The following is a 24,208-nucleotide window of genomic DNA, read 5'->3' as shown; positions in this document are numbered from 1 at the left end:
CAATTTTTGTATTAAGACTATATAGGCATATATGATAGTTTACTTTCGCATCCATAGCCTATTGGATCCCATGAAGGAAATACTGACAGTATTCAAGCAGTGGTACTATTTTTCCATGACTAAGATTTCAAGCCGTCCTTTTTATTTGGCTTTGAAATGTTTGTTTTAACCACATGTTGTTGATGGTGCATAGTTGATCGCCACCTTATTAAAACAGACCAGGTCTGTTTAAACGCTCTGTCTTCAGTGTGTGACTGTGGATATACCCTACGCATGCCCAACTCTGAAGTGGCGAGTGATCTGGGATGACTCCTTGCAGCAGGGTAAGGATTGGGTTGTATTTTTGGAACAGTGTGTGTGGATCTGGTCGCCTTGTTAGGTCTGCTTAAACATTTTACAACCGCACCAAGTGTTTTGAGATAGCAGCGGCAGAGTGAGGGGAAGCAGGGATAGGGGAAAGGGGCTTTTCTATGGCCACCTTGGAAAGCCATGCAAGATCCCTGGCTCAACCAGCAAGATAATACATCAAAAGACAGTTCAACTAAATAAGGGCATATAAGTTTTATCTCTCGGGGGGGAAACAACCGTAACAAATCTTACTCAGTCAGCACAGAGGCTGCATTAAGTTCATGACTCTAAAAATCGACCGGGGATCAACAGAAGTCATCCATGAGGGAATAAGAAAATGCGCGCCTAAATCAAATTTGCAGGGTCTAGTGCGAAGGCTACGTGAAAAATACCGAAAAGTACAAATAAATTCTAAGCACAGTACCAAGGATATCCTAAATTGTTTTTAATGACAGGAGAAGGTGGATGCAGTCTGAAGGAAGAGATTTTTATCTTGACCAATATTTATTTGTTGTCATTGATTTGACTTTACCTTTGAATCACATTTTTGTATAGAGTCACAGAAGGGAAGGTATGAGTGGAGGTCGTTTTGAATTTGATGATGGCGGAGCTTATTGTGGTGGTTGGGAAGGTGGCAAAGCCCATGGGCATGGGATCTGCACCGGACCTAAAGGACAGGGCGAGTTCTCCGGCTCCTGGAATTACGGGTTTGAAGTAGTTGGAGTGTACACCTGGCCAAGCGGAAATACCTATGAAGGCTTCTGGTCGCAAGGGAAGCGCCACGGTCTAGGAGTTGAGACTAAAGGACAGTGGGTTTACAAGGGAGAATGGACTCATGGCTTCAAGGGGAGATATGGCTTGCGTCTGAGTGTGGGTAGTGGAGCAAAATATGAAGGAACATGGAATAACGGATTACAAGATGGATATGGCACAGAGACATATGCTGATGGAGGTATGTGATTGTTTTTGTTGTTGTATTATCTTGTCCAGTGCCTGGAGGTGGGCTTGACATTTAATCATGTACCAGCCATATCATGGCATTTAATTAAATCAAGTATACACTACCGGTCAAACGTTTTAGAACACCTACTCATTCCAGGGTTTTTCTTTATTTTTACTATTTTCACTATTTTATACATTGTAGAATAATAGTGAAGACATCAAAAAACTATGAAATAACACATGGAATCATGTAGTAACAAAAAAAGTGTTAAACAAATCAAAATATATTTTATATTTCAGATTCTTCAAATAGCCACCCTTTGCCTTGATGACCGCTTTGCACACTCTTGGTATTCTCTCAACCAGCTTCATGAGGTAGTCACCTGGAATGCATTTCAATTAACAGGTGTGCCTTCTTAAAAGTTAATTTGTGGAATTTCTTTCCTTCTTAATGCGTTTGAGCCAATCAGTTGTGTCGTGACAAGGTAGGGGGAGTATACAGAAGATATCCCTATTTGGTAAAAGAGCAAAAGTCCATATTATGGCAAGAACAGCTCAAATAAACAAGGAGAATGGACAGTCCATTGAGACTTTAAGACATGAAGGTCAGTCAATACGGAACATTTCAAGAACTGTGCAGTTGCAAAAACCATCAAGCGCTATGATGAAACTGGCTCTCATGAGGACCGCCATAGGAATGGAAGACCCAGAGTCACCTCTGCTGCAGAGGATAAGTTCATTATAGTTACCAGCCTTAGAAATTGCAGCAAAAATAAATTCTTCAAAGAGTTCAAGTAACAGACACATCGCAACATCAACTGTTCCGAGGAGACTGTGTGAATCAGGCCTTCATGGTCAAATTGCTGCAAAGAAACCACTACTAAAGGACACCAATAAGAAGAAGAGACTTGCTTGGGCCAAGAAACACAAGCAATGGACATTAGACCGGTGGAAATTTGTCCTTTGTTCTGGAGTCCAAATTTGAGCTGTTTAGTTCCAACCGTTGTGTCTTTGTGAGACACGGTGTGGGTGAACAGATGATCTCCGCATGTGTATTTCCCATCGTGAAGCATGGAGGAGGGGGTGTTATGGTGTGGGAGTGCTTTGCTGGTGACACTGTCTATGATTTGTTTAGAATTCCAGGCACACTTAACCAGCATGGCTGCCACAGCATTCTGCAGCGATACGCCATCCCATCTGGTTTGGGCTTAGTGGGACTATCATTTGTTTTTCAACAGGACAAAGACCCAACACGCCTCCAGGCGGTGTAAGGGCTATTTTACCAATAATTAGAGTGATGGAGTATTGCATCAGATGTCTTGGCCTCTACAATCCACTGACCTCAACCAAATTGAGATGGTTTGGGATGAGTCGGACCACAGAGTGAAGGAAATGCAGCCAACAAGTGTTCAGCATATGTGGGAATTCCTTCTAGACTGTTGGAAAAGCATTCCAGGTGAAGCTGGTTGAGAGAATGCCAAGGCTGTTATCAAGGCAAAGGGTGGCTATTTGAAGAACATTTATTTTTATTTTTTAAATAGCTTACTATGTGATTCCATATGTGTTATTTCAAAGTGTTGATGTCTTCACTCTCATTCTACAATGTAGAAAACAGTCAAAATTAAGAAAAACCCTTGAATGAGTAGGTGTTCTAAAACTTTTGACCGGTAGTGTATCATATGTATGATCATATGATCATATGTAATAGCAATACAGTAATGTGTAATAATATTGAATAGAACAAGAAGGCCCGCACACTGTTAAAGCTCCCAATTCATTGACAACGTTTCCATCCAAAACGGATCTTCGTCAGGTTAAACACACTGAGTGTTCACATCCCCAAAATATACACATTTCACCTCACATGACCATTGCGGACATGACGCATGGTGGGTGAAAAACACATTTGTATATCTCTAATAATGAAATAACAATGAGATGGGTGCATGTCATGGTTCCAGAACATAATATATGTTTACAAAATGACCAAGTGGGTAACCTGGAAGGCAAGACAAATCAAAGTAAAGTAACATATTCAGGTAAGAAATGGTCTGATATCAAACCTTTGATTCGGACCTCTAGGAGACATGGTACGCAAATCAGTGAATCCAATACAATTATCTTCTCAATAATAGATTGTCAGTATCTCCTCCCCTAATAACATTGTACCATTGCTGCACATCCATTTAACTTACTTGACATTTAACATGTGAAGACGGGTAGAGGCAGTTGCACAGGATTGGTATTTATTCTCTGTGGTGCCGATATATTCAAGTGCAGCTGAAGATGTAGCATCAGGGATATGAGTGATTATCTACAGTACAGTAGGCTTTCCAGCACAATCCTAATGTCCCGTTTCAGTTTTTTATGAGAGAATGAGCGACTAAAGCTTCCGCCAGTGGACCAAGAAGAGGAACCCAAGTGTTGCTGCAGATGGTCCATTGGGATCTTGCCCATTGCTAAGGACCTCTTGCCAAAGTATAGTGGCAGTGGAAGGCACATTAGTGGTGTGTGTCAATACAAAGTGTGTCCTGTGATGTGGCATGCTAAACTAAGCTATCTTAGCTGTTTTAGTTTCATTGTTGTCACACACACAAGAAGTCATGGGTGCTGATCGGTCGCCCCTGTCTATATAATCTTGATAAATCGGATCCTCGATCAGCACTCCTACTCTGAGATGCCCTAAAGAACTGGTGAGAAAGCGGAGGAACATTAACAGGAGAAAGAACACTGATTCCTCTACAATGTTGACTGAATGAACCGTAGCTTAGGCAGAGGAGTTGGCAAAAGCACATGCAGTAGAGATCTAGGACTGGGCTATGTCTTCTCATACTGTAACTGGACACTTGAACCTGCTGAGAGATCACACCAATAATATTGGTGGCGGAGCTGTCTGTTTAAAGCCCCTGGTCCCTTCAGTAGCTGACTCATCAGACTTGGGCCCATTTGATTGGTTGATTGAGAGATTCTGACACCATGTGTCAGGAAGTAATAATAGTCCAGCAGGCTGCTGTGTTCTCTTGGCCTCACGGTCCAACTATAGCTACAGCCAATGGCATCCAGACACAGATTTTGCATGACAGACTAGACCCATGATTAGTTTGGGTAACATAGATAACTTGCACTGTAGTCTTTTACGCCAACTATATACCCAAAGGACAAAGTAGGAAAAAATGTGTCCGGGTTCTCTATCATGTTATGGTTCCTGACCTGCAATGATTCCACATAGTCTAAGTTACCTCAACATTGCAATAATGCAATTTATTCTACTTTCCAAACAAAACCATTCATCTCACACTGTTGATTTACCTTGCAGTGGCATAAGGGTGATGATAATGATAAATAGCCAACCCACACATCTTCAATGAAATTGTGTGTGACGTGTGAGGCTAGTGAAGACGGTTTAGTCTATATCTTGTCTATTTCTGTAGATGTTAACATATCTATTAATGCCCTCTGTGTCTTTTCAGGCACATTTCAGGGCCAGTTTACTGGCGGTATGCGACACGGGTACGGAGTCCGTCAGAGCGTGCCCTACGGCATGGCGGCGGTGGTCCGCTCCCCTCTCCGCACCTCCCTCACCTCCCTCCGCAGCGAGCACAGCAACGGCACCTTGCTCCAGCAGGATGTCCCCGCCATCACCACCACCAACGTCGCCGGCCAGGAGACCCGGGTCACCACGCCCACCAAGCTGGGGCCCTCCCGGGGCGGCTTCGCCCTGACCCTCCAGGTGGACCCGGATGCCGTTAAACCCAAGAAGAAGGGCCTGTTCCGAAGGGGGTCTCTCCTGGGGAAACTGAAGAAGTCAGACTCCCGTACGTCCTTATCCAGCGTGAGGAGCAAGTTAAGCTTCCTGGGATCGAGGAGCGAATCTGCGTTAAGTTCTGCTGCCAGCGATGTGGCCAGCGATGCCAACTCCACCATCAGTCTGGGAGACGAGAGCCTGGCCGGGCCGGATGATTTCCCCCTCGTGGAGGCCGACATCGATGCCACCACCACAGAGGTCTACATGGGGGAGTGGAAGAACGACAAGCGCTCGGGCTATGGAATAAGCGAACGGTCCAGTGGTCTGAAGTATGAGGGTGAGTGGTTGGACAACCAGCGACACGGCTATGGATGCACTACCTTTGCGGAAGGGGGCAAGGAGGAGGGAAAGTATATGAACAATATGCTGGTGAAGGCCATGAAGAAGAGGGTGATCCAACTGAAGGGCACCAAGATCAGGCAGAAGGTGGAGCGCGGTGTGGAGGGAGCTCAGCGTGCCTCTGCCATCGCCAAACAGAAAGCGGAGATTGCTGCTTCCAGGTATAGACAATAAACATACTCTGAGTGTACTTAACATTAGGAAGACCTTCCTAAAATTGAGTTGCACCCCCTTAGGCCCTCAGAACAGCCTCAGTTCATTGGGGAATCTTATCCAGAGCAAGTTACAGTAGTGATTGCATACATTTTCATACTTTTTTCATATTTGTCCCCTGTGGGAATCAAACCCACAACCCTGCGTTGCAAGCGCCATGCTCTACCAACTGAGCTACATGGGATACACGTGTGAAAAACCCAGCAGCGCTGCAGTTCTTTGAAACAAACCTGTGAACCTGTCACCTACTACCGTACTCCGTTCAAAGGCATTTCAATATTTTGTCCTGCCCGTCCACCTTCTGAATGGCACACACACACAATCCATGTCTCAATTGTCTCCAGGCTTAAAAATCCTTATTTAACATGTCTCCTCCCCTTCATCTGCACTGATTGAAGTGGATTTAACAAGTGACATCAATAAGGGATCATAGCTTTCACCTGGATTCACCTGGTCTGTCTATGTCATGGAAAGAGTTCTTAGTGTTTTACAAACTCAGTGTATATTATGCATTTTGAATATAGAGACATCATTATTTTGATTTTCCCAAATGCACATATAGTGAACGCAGGATCGACATTTAGCATCAATATGACATATAGAAACATCATTCTATGTTAGGATACCCTGGTTCTATGTTAGGATACCCTGGTTCTATGTTAGGGTAGCCTGGTTCCTCTGTCCTCTCAGCACCAATATACAGTATGTGGCCAACAAACAGGCAAATGTGTTTTATATTTGAGTATACCATAAAAAGTACATCCATTTATGTCCTTGCACAATTCACATGATCCATATAGGGATTTTGGTCAAACTAAGGAGGACTAAGACAGATGTCCAAGACACTGCAAATATAGCTGAGACAGACAGCTCTATATATATATATATGTGTGTGTGTGTGTGTGTGTGTGTGTGTGTGTGTGTGTGTGTGTGTGTGTGTGTGTGTGTGTGTGTGTGTGTGCGTGCATGCGTGCGTGCGTGCGTGAGTGCGTGCGTGCGTGCGTGCGTGTGTGTGTGTGTAAAGCATATTTTGATTTGTTTAACACTTTTTTGGTTACTGATGATTCCATATGTGTTATTTCATAGTTTTGATGTCATCACTATTATTCTACAATGTAGAAAATAGTCAAAATTAAGAAAAACCCTTGAATGAGTAGGTGTGTCCAAACTTTTGACTGGTACTGTATTTATATATATATATATATATATATATATATATATAGATATAGATGACTGGGATAGACTAGGTGATTATAATCAGACACATTTTCAGTAACACTTCAATAGCACCAAAATAACAAGCACTCTATTTCAACCCGTTGTGTTATAACTGTTTATTACCTATGTCCTATGAATAAACTATTACTTACCTTCTTTAAAACAAACGTTACAAATCCTTCAAGTCCGCCACATTTATCTCTAAAACAACTCCCACTAGGCCTCACCTACCCCCCCAATGTTAAACGTTCTAGTCACCGATGATTACTTCTGCGTAGCAGTGCATGAACAAGAGAGCTACTTGACGCTGAAGGATCAGAAGAGGGTGATCTTGACAAATAACGAAACCTTGGAGCCAGATCAGAGTCAGCAGTTGCAGGTGTTGCCCTCATGCCTTATCTGGCTGTGGTCACAATAGGAACCATAGAGGACACAGGGGAAAACGATACTTCTATGTGTGGAGTTACCAGGCTTCATAGACAGTTGGTAGCTGAACATGCAGTGTTGTTCTGCCTCTGCCATGTTTTAATTAGCCTTAGATCGGAGATCATGCTTTAATTCTTGCATCCATTTTTCCTTGCCTCTCTCATGTGCTTCGAGGACAACCCTGGTACAGTAGAAGAAGGCTGTTTATTGACGCCACTGTTTGTTGGCAGCATGGTGCCTCAAACAATGAAAATGAAAGCCATTCTCCTCCTGCAGTGTATGGGGATCCAGGTGAAGAGCAAAGTCAGCTATGTCAATCTGAAATTACTGCCAAGTTCTAAAGGGGAAGAGGCAATGCCATGGTTTCAGTTTACTGTGCAGTCCCTTGGTGTAATGGTGACATGGGCCTTTCTCTAAAAGGTTGTCTGTTGGATTCCCTGACAACCCTCTTACCTTTGCTGTTTGCGTCATGTGTGTGACTGGGTATTGTGACAGCAAATGATTCAATTCCAGTTGTAAAATGGACAGTAAAAGTAGGGAGGAGAGGGGAGGAGAGGAGGGGAGGAGAGAAGGAGAGGGGAGGAGAAGAGGAGGAGAGAGGAGGGTGTTAATGGGGGGAAGGAGAGAGGAGGGTGTTAATGATGGGGGTGAGAGAAGGAGAGAGGAGGGTGTTAATGAGGGGAAGGAGAGAGGAGGGTGTTAATGAGGGGGGTGAGAGAAGGAGAGAGGATGGTGTTAATGAGGGGAAGGAGAGAGGAGGTTGTTATGAGGAGAAGGCGAGAGGGGGGTGTTAATGAGGGGGTGAGAGAAGGGGAGAGGAGGGTGTTATGAGGAGAAGGCGAGAGGGGGGTGTTAATGAGGGGGTGAGAGAAGGGGAGAGGAGGGTGTTATGAGGGGAAGGCGAGAGGGGGGTGTTAATGAGGGGGGTGAGAAAGGAGGATGTTATGAGGGGAAGGCGAGAGGGGGGTGTTAATGAGGGGGGTGAGAGAATGAGAGAGGAGGGTGTTATGAGGGGAAGGCGAGAGGGGGGTGTTAATGAGGGGGGTGAGAGAATGAGAGAGGAGGGTGTTATGAGGGGAAGGCGAGAGGGGGGTGTTAATGGGGGGGGTGAGAGGAGGAGAGAGGAGGGTGTTATGAGGGGAAGGCGAGAGGTGTTAATGAGAGGGGTGAGAGAAGGAGAGAGGAGGGTGTTATGAGGGGAAGGCGATGTTAATGAGAGGGGTGAGAGAAGGAGAGAGGAGGGTGTTATGAGGGGAAGGCGAGAGGGGGGTGTTAATGAGGGGGGTGAGAAAGGAGGATGTTATGAGGGGAAGGCGAGAGGGGGATGTTAATGAAGGGGGTGAGAGAATGAGAGAGGAGGGTGTTATGAGGGGAAGGCGAGAGGGGGATGTTAATGAGGGGGGTGCGAGAGGAGAGAGGAGGGTTTTCGTTTCTATTAAAAACTGGGTGGTTTGAGTCCTGAATGCTAATTGTCTGAAAACTGTTGTATTCCATAGGTATGACAACAACAACAACAAAAAACGTTTTACTGTTTTAATTACGTTGGTTAACAGTTTATAATACCAATAAGGCACCTCGGGGGGTTGTGTCATATGGCCAATATACCAGGGCTAATGGTTGTGCATAAGAACAGTGCTGAAACATGGTATATTGGCCATATACCACACCCCCTCGTGCCTTAATTGCTGAATTCTATCGCCTTCCACTATGAGCCACCACTAATACATCTGAGAGGAACTAGCATACTTGACCGTAAGGGAACCTAGCTGCAGGGCACTTCAGTTTAGATTGATACACTTTTGAGAGAGGGTGTTGGTTGAGACTCTGCTGATAGCGAGGGAAATCCCTGAGGCATCAGCTTTGATATCTGACCGAGCATATCAGAATTAGATTTTGTTCTTTGTGTACTGTAGGCCTAGCCCTTATTTGCACTCTTGCTCACAAGCTCAGGCTACCGACACAGAGAAACAGTCACTGACGGTCGAGATGACACAGGTTTCCTCCGTGCCTCACCATAGAAGGCAGCAGTGTTTATGTCTACTGGAAGCCACAACAGCACCTGAAATAAGCCCAGTGTTTACAACAGTAAGCCTGCGCCCCAAATGGCACCCTATAGCCTTTATAGTGCAGGGCCCATTGGTTAGTGCACTATATAGGGAATAGGGGGCCATTTGGGACACATCCCGAGGCTCTGGCTGATGAATTACAGCTCTTGTCCTGGCTCCTAGGCAGATGGAAATCTAAATATTTCACCACTGATACCAGCGGCATTGCAAGAGTTATGGGCCAAACATTTGTTGTATTGTTTTACGGTTTCGCTGGATTCTCTTCTTCAGACAGGCCTAGCCATGAAGACTCCATACATAGACATGTGAAACAGCCAGCAGCCTTTTGAGGACTCACTGTGGAAACAGACGGTTAGTGGATGAAGGACACCACGGTGGTCTTAACCTGCCTGGTCCCTGGAGGTTTTCATCAATGAAAGAGGACAAACCTGATTTGTCCCATACATTCTGCACATTGTCCCATACATTCCGCACATTGTCCCATACCCCGGTACCTCTAACCGGTGACCTCCAGTAAAGCAAAACTGATACAAAATCATTGTTCTAGTTCCTACTGTTTCACTATTATTCATACATTGAAAATAGTGAAGTGGGTCTCCCAGTGGTCTAGGGCACTGAATCGCTGTGCTAGCTGTGCCACCAGAGACTCTGGGTTCGAGCCCAGGCTTTGTCGCAGCCGGCCGCGACCGGGAGGTCCGTGGGGCGATGCACAATTGGCCTAGCGTCGTCCGGGTTAGGGAGGGTTTGGCCGGTAGGGATATCCTTGTCTCATCGCGCACTAGCAACTCCTGTGGCGGGCCGGGCACAGTGCGCGCTAACCAGGTCGCCAGGTGCACGGTGTTTCCTCCGACACGTTGGATGCGCGCTGTGTTAAGAAGCAGTGCGGCTTGGTTGGGTTGTGTTTCGGAGGATGCATGTCTTTCGACCTTCTTCTCTCCCGATCCCGTACGGGAGTTGTAGCGATGAGACAAGATTGTAACTATTAAACAATTGGATACCATGAAATTGGGGAGAAAAGGGGGTAAAGTGTCTGAGCTTGTCACTTGGACTCAAGAAATGGAGACGAATGGGAACTAACTAATCATTCATACATACTACACAGAGGAGTACACATTGAAGCCCTCTGTTCGGTTGTTGTGGAGGGGTGAAGGACAGGGCAGGGGATCTAGCCAGGATGGTATCCCTTAGCCAGACGTGGACCATGTCCCTGGCAGCAGTGACTCTCTCCGCGCTGCCCAGCCATCAGCCATGGTGCCAGGGCCAACAAGCAGCCATTGTGATTAAGTCAGTGGTTTATAAATACAACCTGTCCATTGAGACACCCAGCCGCCCTTAGGTTAGGTTAGCTAATGCTCCCTCTCCCTCCCTGCCCTGACATTCAGTCAGTATTTTGTGTGTTTTTGGTCTGGTGCGAGGCTGAATCTCTTCAGAGTATATGAAGGCAGCAGAGGCCACGGCGGTCTGGGACTGTCTGGGTGTAAATGGTGCACAGAGAGAGAGAGAGAGGCCTAGTATCAGTAGTCAGTAAGAAATGGAGGCCTAGACTGACTGGGTGACTAAATAAGGGCAGGCACACACTGTTGCTGAATCACAATCACAGGGGAATGCAGGCAACAGTTGATTGCTGTTGCTATACCGTCTTCCAGCAACTTTCCTGCCCAGTCTAAATAGTCGACACTCTGCCTGAGAAGGCAGACCAGTAACATCACATCACAGTATACACTGGAAGTAGCACTGCTGTAAAACAACTAATCAATGAAGCGTGATGGAAGTAAAACAACCAAGGCTTGCTTACTTGAATGATTGCAGGCTTGTTTTCTAAGATCCAAAAATGGAATATGTTTCTGGTGTTAGTGTCCTCAACTAAGCCTGAAGACAACTTTGTGTGTCTGTTGGAACCGTTTGTTAGCTAATCCCCATGCAGTGACAAAGCTCTGAAACAGGTTTTTAGCACTTTCTCGCTGGTAGCTAGCGGACAAGGAACCAGACCAGGGTTCAAATAGTATTTGAAATAATTGCAAATACTGTAGCTGGGCTTGATTGATCTTGTCTGGAAAACAATAGAATAGTCGCAAAACGACAAAAAAAAACCTTGCCTATCTTGCATTCCAGGAAGGCTAAAGCAAACAGTTAACGTAAAACGATTTTCAAATAGTGTTTAAACCTAGGTCTGCAAGCAACACATAATTGACACCACAGCAGTCAGTCAGCCTTCCTTGCGTCAGCAGGGGTGTCAAATGGTTTCATGGATATAAATATGACCGAGCTCATAACTAAGTGGGGATATTAGGTTGGCGTATACATGTACCACACCTTGCATTAGCCGGGTGTCTAGACTTACATACAGTAGTGCTGATATGTACATTTTGTTTCAATGCAGCCAATCATATGATTTGTAAATATGAGTGTTGCGGATAACACCGTCTATTCTTAGCTTTGTACTGTATGTACCTCTTGCAAGACCTATTTATTGCCCGTGTGTAGTTGGAAAGGATGACAATAGGACGAAGATAACTGTGGTGAGACACACTTGTACCTGACTACGCGCGTACGGATTTTGTCAATCTTCCCATTCACATTGTTTCAAATCAGAAGAGGTAAAATGGAAGTTTAATGTTGGTGTCGGTGTCCTATCACCCAGAAGAACAAGCAAATCATGTATGTCCTGACTGCTCTGTCAAGTAGCACATTTATACTGCTGGTACTATGAAACCCTCCCCCTGCTATAAGTTCAGGACCCCACTCATCTGCAGAGCACCAGTGACAGGCCACGATGACACAGGGTCTCCTGTGACTGTCGTGTGAAGCATGAAGAAAAGTAGACTGACGTCAATATAATTTCCAGCAACAGTGAAGGCTAATGAAGTGGGTTTTTTTTAAGCAGAAAATGACGTTAGCCATTCTTTTTCAAGTGAGTGTCAAGCTGGCTTTATGTTCACGTTTCAATGTCGGTTGGGGTCGAAGGCAAGTTTGTGACGACTGACTGAGTGTCTTGCATTCGCTGGCTTCTTGCCCTTAGAATATGGGGGTGTGTATTGGGGGAGTCTAAACGCACATATGGTATTTAGGCCGCAGCTTCATATCAGACTTTGTTGAACAAGTCTGTTTGAAGTGATTGCTATTGATTACTGCGTCACATTGCAAGAAAGGCATTTCACTGTACATGTGCATGTGACATTAAAACTTGAAACCTATCAGTAGAGGGCCACCAACTAAATTGTAGTAAAACTGCCTTGGTTCTGGAGTACTGAGCATTGATATTAGCATGGCCATAGATCTCTTTGTGCTGGTCTCAGATCTGTTTGTGCCATATTACCTGATGGTAAAACTGATTGTTGCCTGGTCCTAGATCTGTTTGTGTTGTATAGCCAACTCCTATGGCACAATATTGACCACAGGAGTTGGCATAGGAGTTGGCAATACAGCACAAACAGATCTAGGACCAGGCAACAATCAGTTTCACCATCTGGTAATACAGCACAAACCGATCTGAGACCAGTCTACACTAATGGTTTACTTAGCGAGCCATCTGAGAGGACTCTGAGGAATGTGAGGAGTACTGCAGGTAGTCAGAAAGCACCATCTGTTGTGACACTCCTCCCACGGAATGGCACTGCCTGGCAACCCAACAGAACGGCACTACCATTTTAGGAACCTCTGAACACTACACACAAGATCATGTTGTTATGTGTTACCAGTAGCCTGTCATATCTGTGAAATGTTAACATTTTAGGATGTATGTTTGTCTCACTACTTACTTGCACAATGTGAAATTGATGTTTCTAGTCAGTCTAGATAGAGTCTAGACCAAACCTTGAGCCTCAGCCTAGACCACATTTTCATCAGAATGTCTCGTAGTATATTGTGCAGTTTTGAAAGTATGTTTTATACAACTTCTTACCCCAGTTAGAAGTTCATAGGCTTGTAAATGGCAGATGGGCTTGTCAGCTGTTCAATAGCACAGACTCTCCAGCCCTCAATAGAACAGACTCTCCAGCCCTCAATAGCACAGACTCTACAGCCCTCCATAGCACAGACTCTCCAGCCCTCAATAGCACATACTCTCCAGCCCTCAATAGCACAGACTCTACAGCCCTCCATAGCACAGACTCTACAGCCCTCCATAGCACAGACTCTCCAGCCCTCAATATCACAGACTCTACAGCCCTCCATAAAACAGACTCTCCAGCCCTCCCTAGCACAGACTCTCCAGCCCTCCATAGCACAGACTCTCCAGCCCTCAATAGCACACACTCTCCAATCCTCAATATCACAGACTCTCAAGCCCTCCATAGCACAGACTCTCCAGCCCTATGTCTGCTCTTTTATCAAGATAACCAACCTGTCTGAGATTGGGCTGAGACTACTGTATAAGAAGATTGTTGACTTAAGAGCAGACCGGTGTTGATATACTATATCAAGACAGGGAGTCCCAGTCACCTCAGCCTAATTGTCCCATTGGGGAAGTGCTGCCTACCCCTCAAAGTCTTTAAGTGGATGGATCTATTTTGAGCCCAGCAGTGTAACATTACAGTATGTCAAGTATTTACATAGTAATGTCAGTCTCAGCCCCAGCCTGAGCTTGAGCCTGGGGTTGATATCAGTGGCATTGAATCCTGAATACCATCACTTTTTACTAGGTTTTGTAATAAACCCTGGGAGGTAAATCAGAAAAAAATAGAAGAGAAAATGTTGGGTAAGAGGAGGCATCTGTAGAGTACAGTGGGGCAAAAAAGTGTTTAGTCAGCCACCAATTGTGCATGTTCTCCCACTTAAAAAGATGAGAGAGGCCTGTAATTTTCATCATAGGTACACTTCAACTATGACAGACAAAATGAGGGGGGGGAAATCCAGAAAATCACATTGTAGGATTTTTAATGAATTTATTTGCAAATTATGGTGGAAAATAAATATTTGTTCACCTATTTCTGGCTCTCACAGACCTGTAACTTCTTCTTTAAGAGGCTCCTCTGTCCTCCACTCGTTACCTGTATTAATGGCACTTGTTATCAGTATAAAATACACCTGTTCACAACCTTAAACAGTCACACTCCAAACTCCACTATGGCCAAGACCAAAGAGCTGTCAAAGGACACCAGAAACAAAATTGTAGACCTGCACCAGGCTGGGAAGACTGAATCTGCAATAGGTAAGCAGCTTGGTTTGAAGAAATCAACTGTGGGAGCAATTATTAGGAAATGGAAGACATACAAGACCACTGATAATCTCCCTCGATCTGGGGCTCCACGCAAGATCTCACCCCGTGGGGTCAAAATGATCACAAGAACGGTGAGCAAAAATCCCAGAACCACACGGGGGGACCTAGTGAATGACCTGCAGAGAGCTGGGACCAAAGTAACAAAGCCTACCATCAGTAACACACTACGCCGCCAGGGACTCAAATCCTGCAGTGCCAGACGTGTCCCCCTGCTTAAGCCAGTACATGTCCAGGCCCGTCTGAAGTTTGCTAGAGAGCATTTGGATGATCCAGAAGAAGACTGGGAGAATGCCATATGGTCAGATGAAACCAAAATATAACCTTTTGGTAAAAACTCAACTCGTCGTGTTTGGAGGAAAAAGAATACTGAGTTGCATCCAAAGAACACCATACCTACTGTGAAGCATGGGGGTGGAAACATCATGCTTTGGGGCTGTTTTTCTGCAAAGGGACCAGGACGACTGATCCGTGTAAAGGAAAGAATGAATGGGGCCATATATCGTGAGATTTTGAGTGAAAATCTCCTTCCATCAGCAAGGGCATTGAAGATGAAACGTGGCTGGGTCTTTCAGCATGACAATGATCCCAAACACACCGCCCGGGCAACGAAGGAGTGGCTTCGTAAGAAGCATTTCAAGGTCCTGGAGTGGCCTAGCCAGTCTCCAGATCTCAACCCCATAGAAAATCTTTGGAGGGAGTTGAAAGTCCGTGTTGCCCAGCAACAGCCCCAAAACATCACTGCTCTAGAGGAGATCTGCATGGAGGAATGGGCCAAAATACCAGCAACAGTGTGTGAAAACCTTGAAGACTTACAGAAAATGTTTGACCTCTGTCATTGCCAACAAAGGGTATATAACAAAGTATTGAGATAAACTTTTGTTATTGACCAAATACTTATTTTCCACCATCATTTGCAAATAAATTCATTAAAAATCCTACAATGTGATTTTCTGGATTTTTTTCTCATTTTGTCTGTCATAGTTGAAGTGTACCTATGATGAAAATTACAGGCCTCTCTCATCTTTTTAAGTTGGAGAACTTGCACAATTGGTGGCTGACTAAATACTTTTTTGCCCCACTGAATGTTTAGGTACAGTATACATCTTTAAGTGCTGTCAAACTCCAACTTTTGATAATACATTTATTTAATGCAATATTATGTAGCCGTAATGTCAAACAGACACATTGTGCAGACACAATATACTGTATGTTCTAAAAGTTTCACAAACTTCTGTACATGTATTTTATTTTAAAAAGTAGGATGATTAAAGTAATACGCAGTAAATAGGTCAATTTTTTTATATTTTTTTAATCAAAGGTAATTGTATACTAAATCTGCATGTATTACATTTGCCTCCTCTACAGTATGTATAAATACACAGACTAATCCTGAATAAATCTGTGAATATAACATACACAGTACAGGGGAACACCCTGCAAACACCCTGGCACTAACTCATTGTCCGGGTCGAGGTGTTAAAAGAGTCATTTATTTCTGTTCCAGCCCAACGAGAGAGTAGGACACCCTCCCCAGCTAATAATAATAGTGAACCACATGACCAACTCAACTCCACACATCAGCCCTATAGCTTTTTAAATGAATGAATATTGTAAACAAGTAGCATTTTGTAGTATTTCTGTCCATTTCAGTCTGGTTTTGGATTAGTACAGTAGCGTTGGTTTTTACAGCACAACCCCTTAGTTGGTTTGTGCTTTTGGTTCGTACCAGTATTCATCTCTTGGACTACAGGGCTAACTGGGTATATGGCGTGGTATGGGAATCTTAAGTGTTGGGGATGTTCTCATTGCTTTTTATAGTCCAGACAAAGCGCCAAAGTATCTTTCCAAAATAAAGAGGAAGGGAATGGATCGGGCTTGCAATGGCAACAGCAGTCCCCTAAAACCTAGCGAAAGTGCAACAGGATTTCCCAATCATTTTCACAGGCAAATGTTGTCATGATCAAAGATCAGAATTGGATTATTAACAATGTTTCAACTCTTAGCCTTAGATCTGTACATTTGAATATTTGATCACGATGACATCATAAGTAGCTACAGATTTAGCATGCTTTTGTAAAGTTGAACAGTTGAGGCCCTTTGCTCTACTATGAACTAAAATAAGTCAATCCAGTAAGTCATTGTAAGGTTTAATTAGTTGATGTTGAGTAAAGAAGCTTTGTTTGTTTCCCTGCAGGACGACCCATGCTAAGGCCAAGTCAGATTCTGCCGATCAGGCCTCTCAGGCTTCCAACCAAGAGTCCAGCCTCGCCAGGTTGGTGGCCAGGGAACTGTCCCCTTCCTTCTATCAGCCAGGTATGTGGACTGGACTTCTCAGCTGCAGGATTGATATTGACAAGAGAAAAACATATACAATAGCTTTGATTTCCAAGCTTTCTTACATTCGTTCCAAGTGCTGTATGAGACTTGGAAATATAGTAATAATTGACTTTCAAGAACAGTATTGAAAAGCAAGTGTTACAAAGTGAATTTAATAACAAAATGACAAGATTTTAGTAGCTGTTCTGTTCAAAGCATCTAGCGTATATTGTTGTTTAAAATGATAGATAGATCTGTCTTGCTACTGTTGCAGCTAGTCTTTGCTTGGTTTGGGCAGGCACTCCACAAGGGTAGTCACCTTTGACTATCTAAAAAAAGGACCATCTTACTTGGGTAGAGCAATCATATCAGTTTCCTTACAGTTCTGTCAGGGCCCAAACAGTCAGGCCCCAAAGCCTTGTCGAGTGTGCATTTCTTTCTCCCTTCAGTCACTCACTACCCACCCAGGACCCACTGAGTGCTTAGCAGATCCAAATAGATACTGATAGGACCTCCCGCAGCGGTGTAAGGCACTGCATCGCGGTGCTAGAGGCGTCACTACAGACCCAGGTTCGATCCTAGGTTGTATCACAACCGGTCATGATCGGGATTCCCATAGGGCGGCACCCAATTGGACCAGCGTCGTCCGGGTTAGGGGAGGGTTTGGCCGGGGGGGGGGCTTTACTTGGCTAGCGAATCCTTGTGGCGGGCCGGGCTCCTGCAGGCTGACCTCGGTCATCAGTTGGACGGTGTTTCCTCCGACACATTGGTGCGGCTTGCTTCCGGGTTAAGCGGGTGGGTGTTAAGAAGCGCGGTTAGGCGGGTCATGTTTCGGAGGAGGCATAACTCAACCTTCGCCTCCCGAGCCCGTTGGGGAGTTGCAGCGATGAGACAAGATTGAAATTGGGGAGAACTTAAAATACCAAAAATAAATTCAGAAGAAATAGACACGGATAAAAAGTTGCCACTGACTGTCAAGTGCCTGCATGAAATATCTGTGTCTAATGGTACAAATGGGGCACGGTCACAGTGTCACTCAACCACACTGAAGCTGACAGGGAGAAACAGTGCTATTGTAAAGACAGACGCTGGGAGACGAGAAGCAAGTACAGGGAGTGAACATTTAATGAATAACGGACATGAGACAAAACAGGGACAGCATTTGGACAGTGGGCACAAAACGACCTTAATGCAGACATGGGAAGAAAATGAGGAAGTGACAGATACAGGGGAGGCAATAAAGTAATATAGTCCAGGTCAGTCCCGTGAAGCACTGATGCGCGTAACAATGGTGACAGGTGTGCATAATGATGTGCCAGAGAGGGGAAGTGGGAGCAGGCGTGACAGCTATAGACTATAGTGTTTCCCGAATTCTTCATTTAAGAATTTTCCTTGATCTTCTTGATTGAAAAATTGGGGCTAAAATTGAGGGCTAATGCTAAACACCAGTATGTGATTGATAGTGATTGATAGTAGATTGTCTCACTCCCTCTACTAGTCTTTTTTTTTTTGTCTTTGTTTGTGCTTGCTTGTCTTTGTTTGTGCTTGCTTGTACTCTGTGTCAGATAAGTAAGTGGTTACGTCAGAGCCTGTTAATAGAAGGCTCTGAGTCAAGTCAGTGGTCATGTCCGAATAAACAAACTGGCGTACTACATACTTAAACCGCATACTCATTTCGAAGCTTAATCTAGTTGTAGAGACTCAAGTGTCAGATAAATCAGATAAATTGACGCGCTGTACCAAAACGAACGAATGACTGGAGTCAACGCAATCACACATTAGACAAAGCGTTTGGAGTACTATTTTCAAAATTACAAATACTCTAAAACTTTTTTGCATAGTATTTAGTACGCTAGTGTGGGTATTCGGACATGGACAGTATTTCAAATCCTACCCTGCAAAATGATCTTGTAGGTTGTACATCAAAAACCAGCTAGCAGTTGTTATTTCTTTAGGCCTATATTACAGACTCAACTTTGGTTTGGCGTATTGCAATTCAGCTATTAGTTTAAAGGCCCACTCTGTGATATTTACAGCCTAAAGTAGCATGTTTTTAGACCTATGAAATATCAACCCTATGTGATCTTATAAGGGAAATGCAGTTGCTGCGTTTTCTCGGGCCAACTGTAGTCACCCCACTGTGACTGTCACAGGACTGTGTTACAAGAAGACAGAGTGGCTCCAAATACAAATCTAGACCTTGGTGATACTCCTCAAATCCATCCACGACTGTCTGCACTTCCTAGCTAATAATCTCCATTATATCCTGCACTAACCATTTTTTATTAGCTACCATGTAAAACAACACATTTCACTGCACCTAACCGGTGTACGTGACTATAAAACATCAATATAAATTATAAAACATAATAAATTAGTCGGATCTTAATCTTGTTGTTATTGGAATCTCATCAAACATATATTTCTCCATGTTGTTCCACAGGCCCAGAGTACATGAAGAAGAGAGCGCTACAGGAGATCTCAGATGGCAATGAGAACACAGGCCCTATAATGCATGAACCACTGTTAGCAGGGCAGCCACCAACACCCGCTGAAAGCCCAATGCTGCACGACAGGCCTGACTCCTCTCCAGCCCGCACGCCCTCCCCCAGCCCTGCTGTGACCCCTCCAGCGTCCAGGCACTCCAAGCAGGGCAGCGTCAGCAAAGAGGACCCCCATCTCCTCGGCCCCGCTGGCTGGAACGGGGACAAAGGCAATGGAAGTCGGGGGAGCAGCCGCCCCAATAGCAGAACCAACAGCCGACCCACCACTCCCGCCCCTGCCGCTGCTCCCCCTGAAGAGCGCCTTGCTACTGCCCCCATCCCTAGCAGCCGCGCCTCCAGCCGCTTGAGCAACAAGGTAGAGCAGGGCTCAGACCTGGAGATCAAACCCCTGGAGAAGACGGCATCTGAGACTAAAGTGTCCGAAGCTGCTCCCTCGATAAGTACCAGTGTCACCTACTCAGAAGAAGAAAAAGAAGCCCCACCCCTTCCTCCCGCCTCCAAAGTGTCTTCCAAAGCTGCCGTCACCCCCGAGCCTAAATCGTTAGAGCCCAAACAAAGAACAGAGTCGGTCAATGAACGACCCGTGTCCACCATATCTGAGAGCGAACCAGAGTCCAGTGCCCAGTCTGTCAATAAAGTGTCACCCAAGCCTTCGCCATCACTCAGGCAATTGACGAAACAGGAGGCCAGTCCAGCTTCAAAACCTGCCACACCTGCACCTACACCAGTGCCTAAAGCTGCCAAGCCAGCCCCGAAGGTTGAACCCAAAGCAGAGGCCAAGCTGATGAAGAACATGGTGAAGAGCCCAAGTGAAGTTACAGAAGTAGTAGAATTTGAGCAGGTAAGGCAATTCAAACACTCAATATCTCATGTATTGAAACATTTTGAGAACACATTCAGTCAAATGAAGACTGTCCTTACATGTTATGTAGCACACTCTCCCATAACCTGGGTTCGAAAAGCAGACTCAGAACATACAGTAGGTCCTCTCTCCTCTAAGTGCAAATATGTAACCTGATGTTACTTTGGAGACTGTTATCTGCAGTTGATGCTGGTCCTTTAAACCACACTAATCAGACCCCATTTCTGATTAACTTCCCCTCCGCTTTTCCTCTGATGTAATAATAATTATCCCTCTAGTTATGTTTGTACCTATTCTCAACTGCATTGCCTTTCTGACAACCACAATCAAGGCAATTTGTTGGGAGCTTACCAACAGCTACCATCGTTAGCTACACATGTCCAATTTTGTAATCCAGACGACCCATTCCGTTCTATGAAAGTATGTAAATGAACGTTGCATTTCAGGTGTCTGTTACATAAGTGTTTATCGAGGCAACAGTTGTTTGTTCTGAATGATTATGGAAGCTGAAAATGGCGTGCAGACTAGTGGTTTGTCTGGGACGTGAGACCTCAGCGCTCTGCCCTATATGGCATGTACTCTAGGGAGGTTTTTCCATGGCCCAGGCCCCCTGTGTTGAAAGGAGCATACAGCATATGAGAACCTACGAGACTGCCTACCAGACCGCCTACCATGCAGCAGCAGCTTCTCTCCCAGTCACCATATTTCACAAGTGTTGTTACTAGAGTCATTGCAGCATTGCTACACAGGAATGGATGCAACTTAAATGTAAAAAGGATAATAGCGATTTCATTTTTCATTCATCCCATTTATATTGCTGTTGTTTCATAGATCTTAAACAGGTCTGTCTTGAGGAAGACATTTTTATCTCAATATGACAAACCTGTATAAAGGTTAAATAAAACATGAAATGGATCTACTGTACCTCTCTCTTCCAGAGTCCGAACACCATCATGATAACCATGGTGATTCTTCTCAACATTGGCCTGGCCATTCTCTTCGTACACATCTTGTCATGAAACACTGTCGACCCAGGTAACTAACACAGCTCTCTGACTGTCCTGCCAGTTACAGATATACACTGAAAGGTACCTGTTTCTTTTGTTTCAAGCAGTCAAAACACAATGGCACTGAACTTCTGACCCTTGCAACCTGTAAGGAAGTGTCTGTTTGATCTGGTCACATGACTAAGTATTGCTTGATTACAACAACAATTACTGTTTGCATGTTTTGACTCGGAGGTACTTCCAGGTGGTGACGATTATGATGATGATGATGAGACATTAACTTGTCTTCCTATTTGTTTTGTGTGCTTGATCTTTTTCCCCACAGGTCACCACCTTGCAGTGGTGTTGAGGTAATTTTTAAGCAAGGACCATACAGAACAAGAAAACTGCCAAGAAGCACATGACATCTCCTCCACACACAGCTTCTTGTTGATGTGACTGCGTTGAGGTTCTTTAAGGCTAATCTGCTTTCCAGAGGCTTGGAATCAGAGGAGGCTGGTGGGGGGAGCTATAGGACGACGGGCTCATTCATGTCTGTAATGGAGTTAATGGAACGGTGTCAAACACATCAACCATATGGAAACCACATGTTTAATTCTGTTCCATTTATTCCATTCAAGCCATTACAATGAGCCTATCCTCCTATAACTCCCCCCGCCAGCCTCCTCTGCTTGGACTATCTGGAGCCGGATTAAAGAACACCATATGAATCCGGATTGAAGGACATCAATGCATATGAATCCATATGAATCCTTACGGCTCAGGATTGAAGGACATCAATGAATCAGGAAGAGGGTCTGGAAGAGAAGAGGGTCTGAATGGACACTGTGTTTGTAAAGAAGAGTTGTTGAGTGAGTTTCGGTGAGTTTCGGTGTCTACCCTGGAGATGTTGTTGAATGTTATTCACTGGTGAAGTCTTTGGTAAATGATATTTCACTGTATCTGAGTCAACTAAAGCACTGTGTGTTATGTTTTCACAAAGGGCTAAACCCTTCATATTGGCAAACACTGTCTCCTCAGATCACCGGCAGATTAGAGTGGTTGTGGTGTGGACAGGTTAGAGTGTCAGGAAAGGATTAGTTAGCTTTGTAATTAGATATTTATTTAGCTGATATCTTGTCTATAGAAATGTAATCTATGGGAAAATCTCAAATGAACTGAATATTCTCTAATTTCTGCCTATTTTTGCCAATTATAATTAGTGGTTTGGGGCTAATATCAGTGTTCCTATTTATTGACAGAAATCTATATTATGCTCCTATTAATTTATCTGCCTTCTTCCTTTTTTGCCCAATTCTCAACTTTCTTCAGTAGTCATCAATAAAGACATGTTACATTCTCTTTGACGTCACAGGGCTCTAAGACATGAAATGCTGGTTCTTTATTCGGCAACGCCTGAGAATCCGTGATGTTCTTGTCTGCAATGGCAATGCAACCCACCACAGCAATGCAATGTAATGGACAGTTGTGTTTGCACATAACATATTCTCTCTCCAAGGCAATTTTGAGTGAGTCACACTGGAATGGTACTTATAAAACAATATCTGTATTATTTAGTAAGAGGCTTTCAAATGACACAGAATCGAGGAGGAATTCTAGGTCTTTAACCAGTGTATGTGGTATTGGATTTCTGGAGTAATGTGTATCTATGTTGTTTTCTGGTTGTCTGATCAAAATAAATGTAAAGCAGCCTATTGAATGGTTTGATTTTAATAAAAACATGACATGAAAATAATGATACATTTGGGTGGGCGGTGGGGGGTCAATTTTGTCAAAAACCATTAGGGAACATTTAGTGTAGATTTCAAGAGGGTATTTATTTGAACCAATGGGCTTGCGTTGTTAGGACGTAATTGTGAGCAGTTGTTTGGGAATTCAGTTGGTCTGTCTGCTTCAGAATAGCTCACACCATTTAAGATGCATTGCACTCAGAACAAAAAGTTTGCGCTTCATAATCAATCAAGATGATTTTTCTCCCAACGTTTGTATGCACGTGGGCACTGTTGTGGGTGTGTTCTGGTACCTTTTTGAAGTACACATCTCCAATGTGGTGTATTGAAAAGAAACACTCCAGGTCTTACTTTACTGGAGAGCACTACAGTATGAGATTCTGCACTGTATAAATCCGTATTTCTAACTTTATTTCCCTTATGTCCCCGAACAGTTGTCTTCCCCTCAAAGACGATTGATAAGTAAGTGGGAAAAGATATTCAAGATAAGGTACTCTTGTACATTATGTAAAAGAGGCCTCAGATCTACTTCCTTGCTACTCCCTATGGACAATGCACTTGTATTGTTTCCCTCGTGCTCATAGCGACATGAGACTCTTCAACAGTCTCCTTACTCTCAACATTGTTTCATAAAACATCAAAACTTTCTGTAACATACTTTCATTGCAATAAAACACTCACGAGACCCTCAATCAGAAGTGACTGGAGCTGATTATTTAAGACATAATCCTGGATGGATCCCATTGTATTCATAAATATTGCTGGTCCTCTTCTAAAATTGTGAAATGAAAATAAAAGATATCTTCCAATGTTGTGGTATATGTCATTTTCTTCACGGGGAAGATACTTGCACAATAAACACATGCAAACCAGGCTGCAAGGAGTACAAAGGCCTTGTAAATGAGTAGACCAGGCTTTTTGGGCACATGTAAATACCTGACCCATGCACATTGACTCATAATAATCTATATACTGTTGTTTTTGCATTCTTTCTGATCTCATGGCATCATACCAACGTCAAACCCCTTGCTCGTATATCAATTTTCCATAGATACAGCACATGGTTGCTTATATTTTTGTCATACCATTGCAACCATGTCTAATCCATACATTTAATGAGCTGGTTAATTGTAAAGGAGCCCATATCATGTTTTGAGTCTAAACGCAGTGGGAACAAAGACAGTATTTTTAAACCCCAGCTGTCCTCTCTGCCA

General features: G+C 44.1%; 1 protein-coding gene across 3 annotated transcripts; it reads left to right on the top strand.

Annotated features, from left to right (window-relative positions):
- The first annotated feature begins 338 nt into the window (after positions 1-338).
- Positions 339-23,803, top strand: LOC139368462 (junctophilin-2-like). Of its 3 annotated transcripts, none has more exons than XR_011626966.1 (7): positions 340-1,300; positions 4,761-5,595; positions 16,770-16,888; positions 19,335-20,236; positions 21,196-21,292; positions 21,590-21,722; positions 21,926-23,803. XR_011626966.1 is itself a non-coding variant. In XM_071107378.1 (6 exons), the coding sequence occupies exons 1-5, from the start codon at positions 922-924 to the stop codon at positions 21,274-21,276; spliced, it is 2,316 nt and encodes a 771-aa protein (XP_070963479.1). In that variant the 5' UTR covers positions 339-921; the 3' UTR covers positions 21,277-21,292; positions 21,590-23,803. The 3 variants fall into 3 exon arrangements, 1 of the variants encoding a protein (XP_070963479.1); XR_011626965.1 differs by having other exon boundaries at positions 21,590-21,741; XM_071107378.1 differs by having other exon boundaries at positions 339-1,300; positions 21,590-23,803.
- Positions 23,804-24,208: the final 405 nt, after the last annotated feature.

This window comes from Oncorhynchus clarkii, chromosome 16, assembly GCF_045791955.1.
Source record: "Oncorhynchus clarkii lewisi isolate Uvic-CL-2024 chromosome 16, UVic_Ocla_1.0, whole genome shotgun sequence".
NCBI classification, from domain to species: domain Eukaryota; kingdom Metazoa; phylum Chordata; class Actinopteri; order Salmoniformes; family Salmonidae; genus Oncorhynchus; species Oncorhynchus clarkii.
Note: the sequence above shows the minus strand (reverse complement) of the source record. Positions and strands in the feature narration are given on the sequence as shown.

What these genes read in the sequence shown, in the direction of transcription:
- LOC139368462 (XM_071107378.1), top strand. Translation starts at nt 922, where the DNA reads ATGAGTGGAGGTCGTTTTGAATTTGATGATGGCGGAGCTTATTGTGGT. An exon ending in CCCTTCCTTCTATCAGCCAG is followed by an intron (nt 16,889 to 19,334) that starts GTATGTGGACTG and finishes GTTGTTCCACAG; the next exon opens with GCCCAGAGTACATGAAGAAG. An exon ending in AAGTAGTAGAATTTGAGCAG is followed by an intron (nt 20,237 to 21,195) that starts GTAAGGCAATTC and finishes TCTCTCTTCCAG; the next exon opens with AGTCCGAACACCATCATGAT.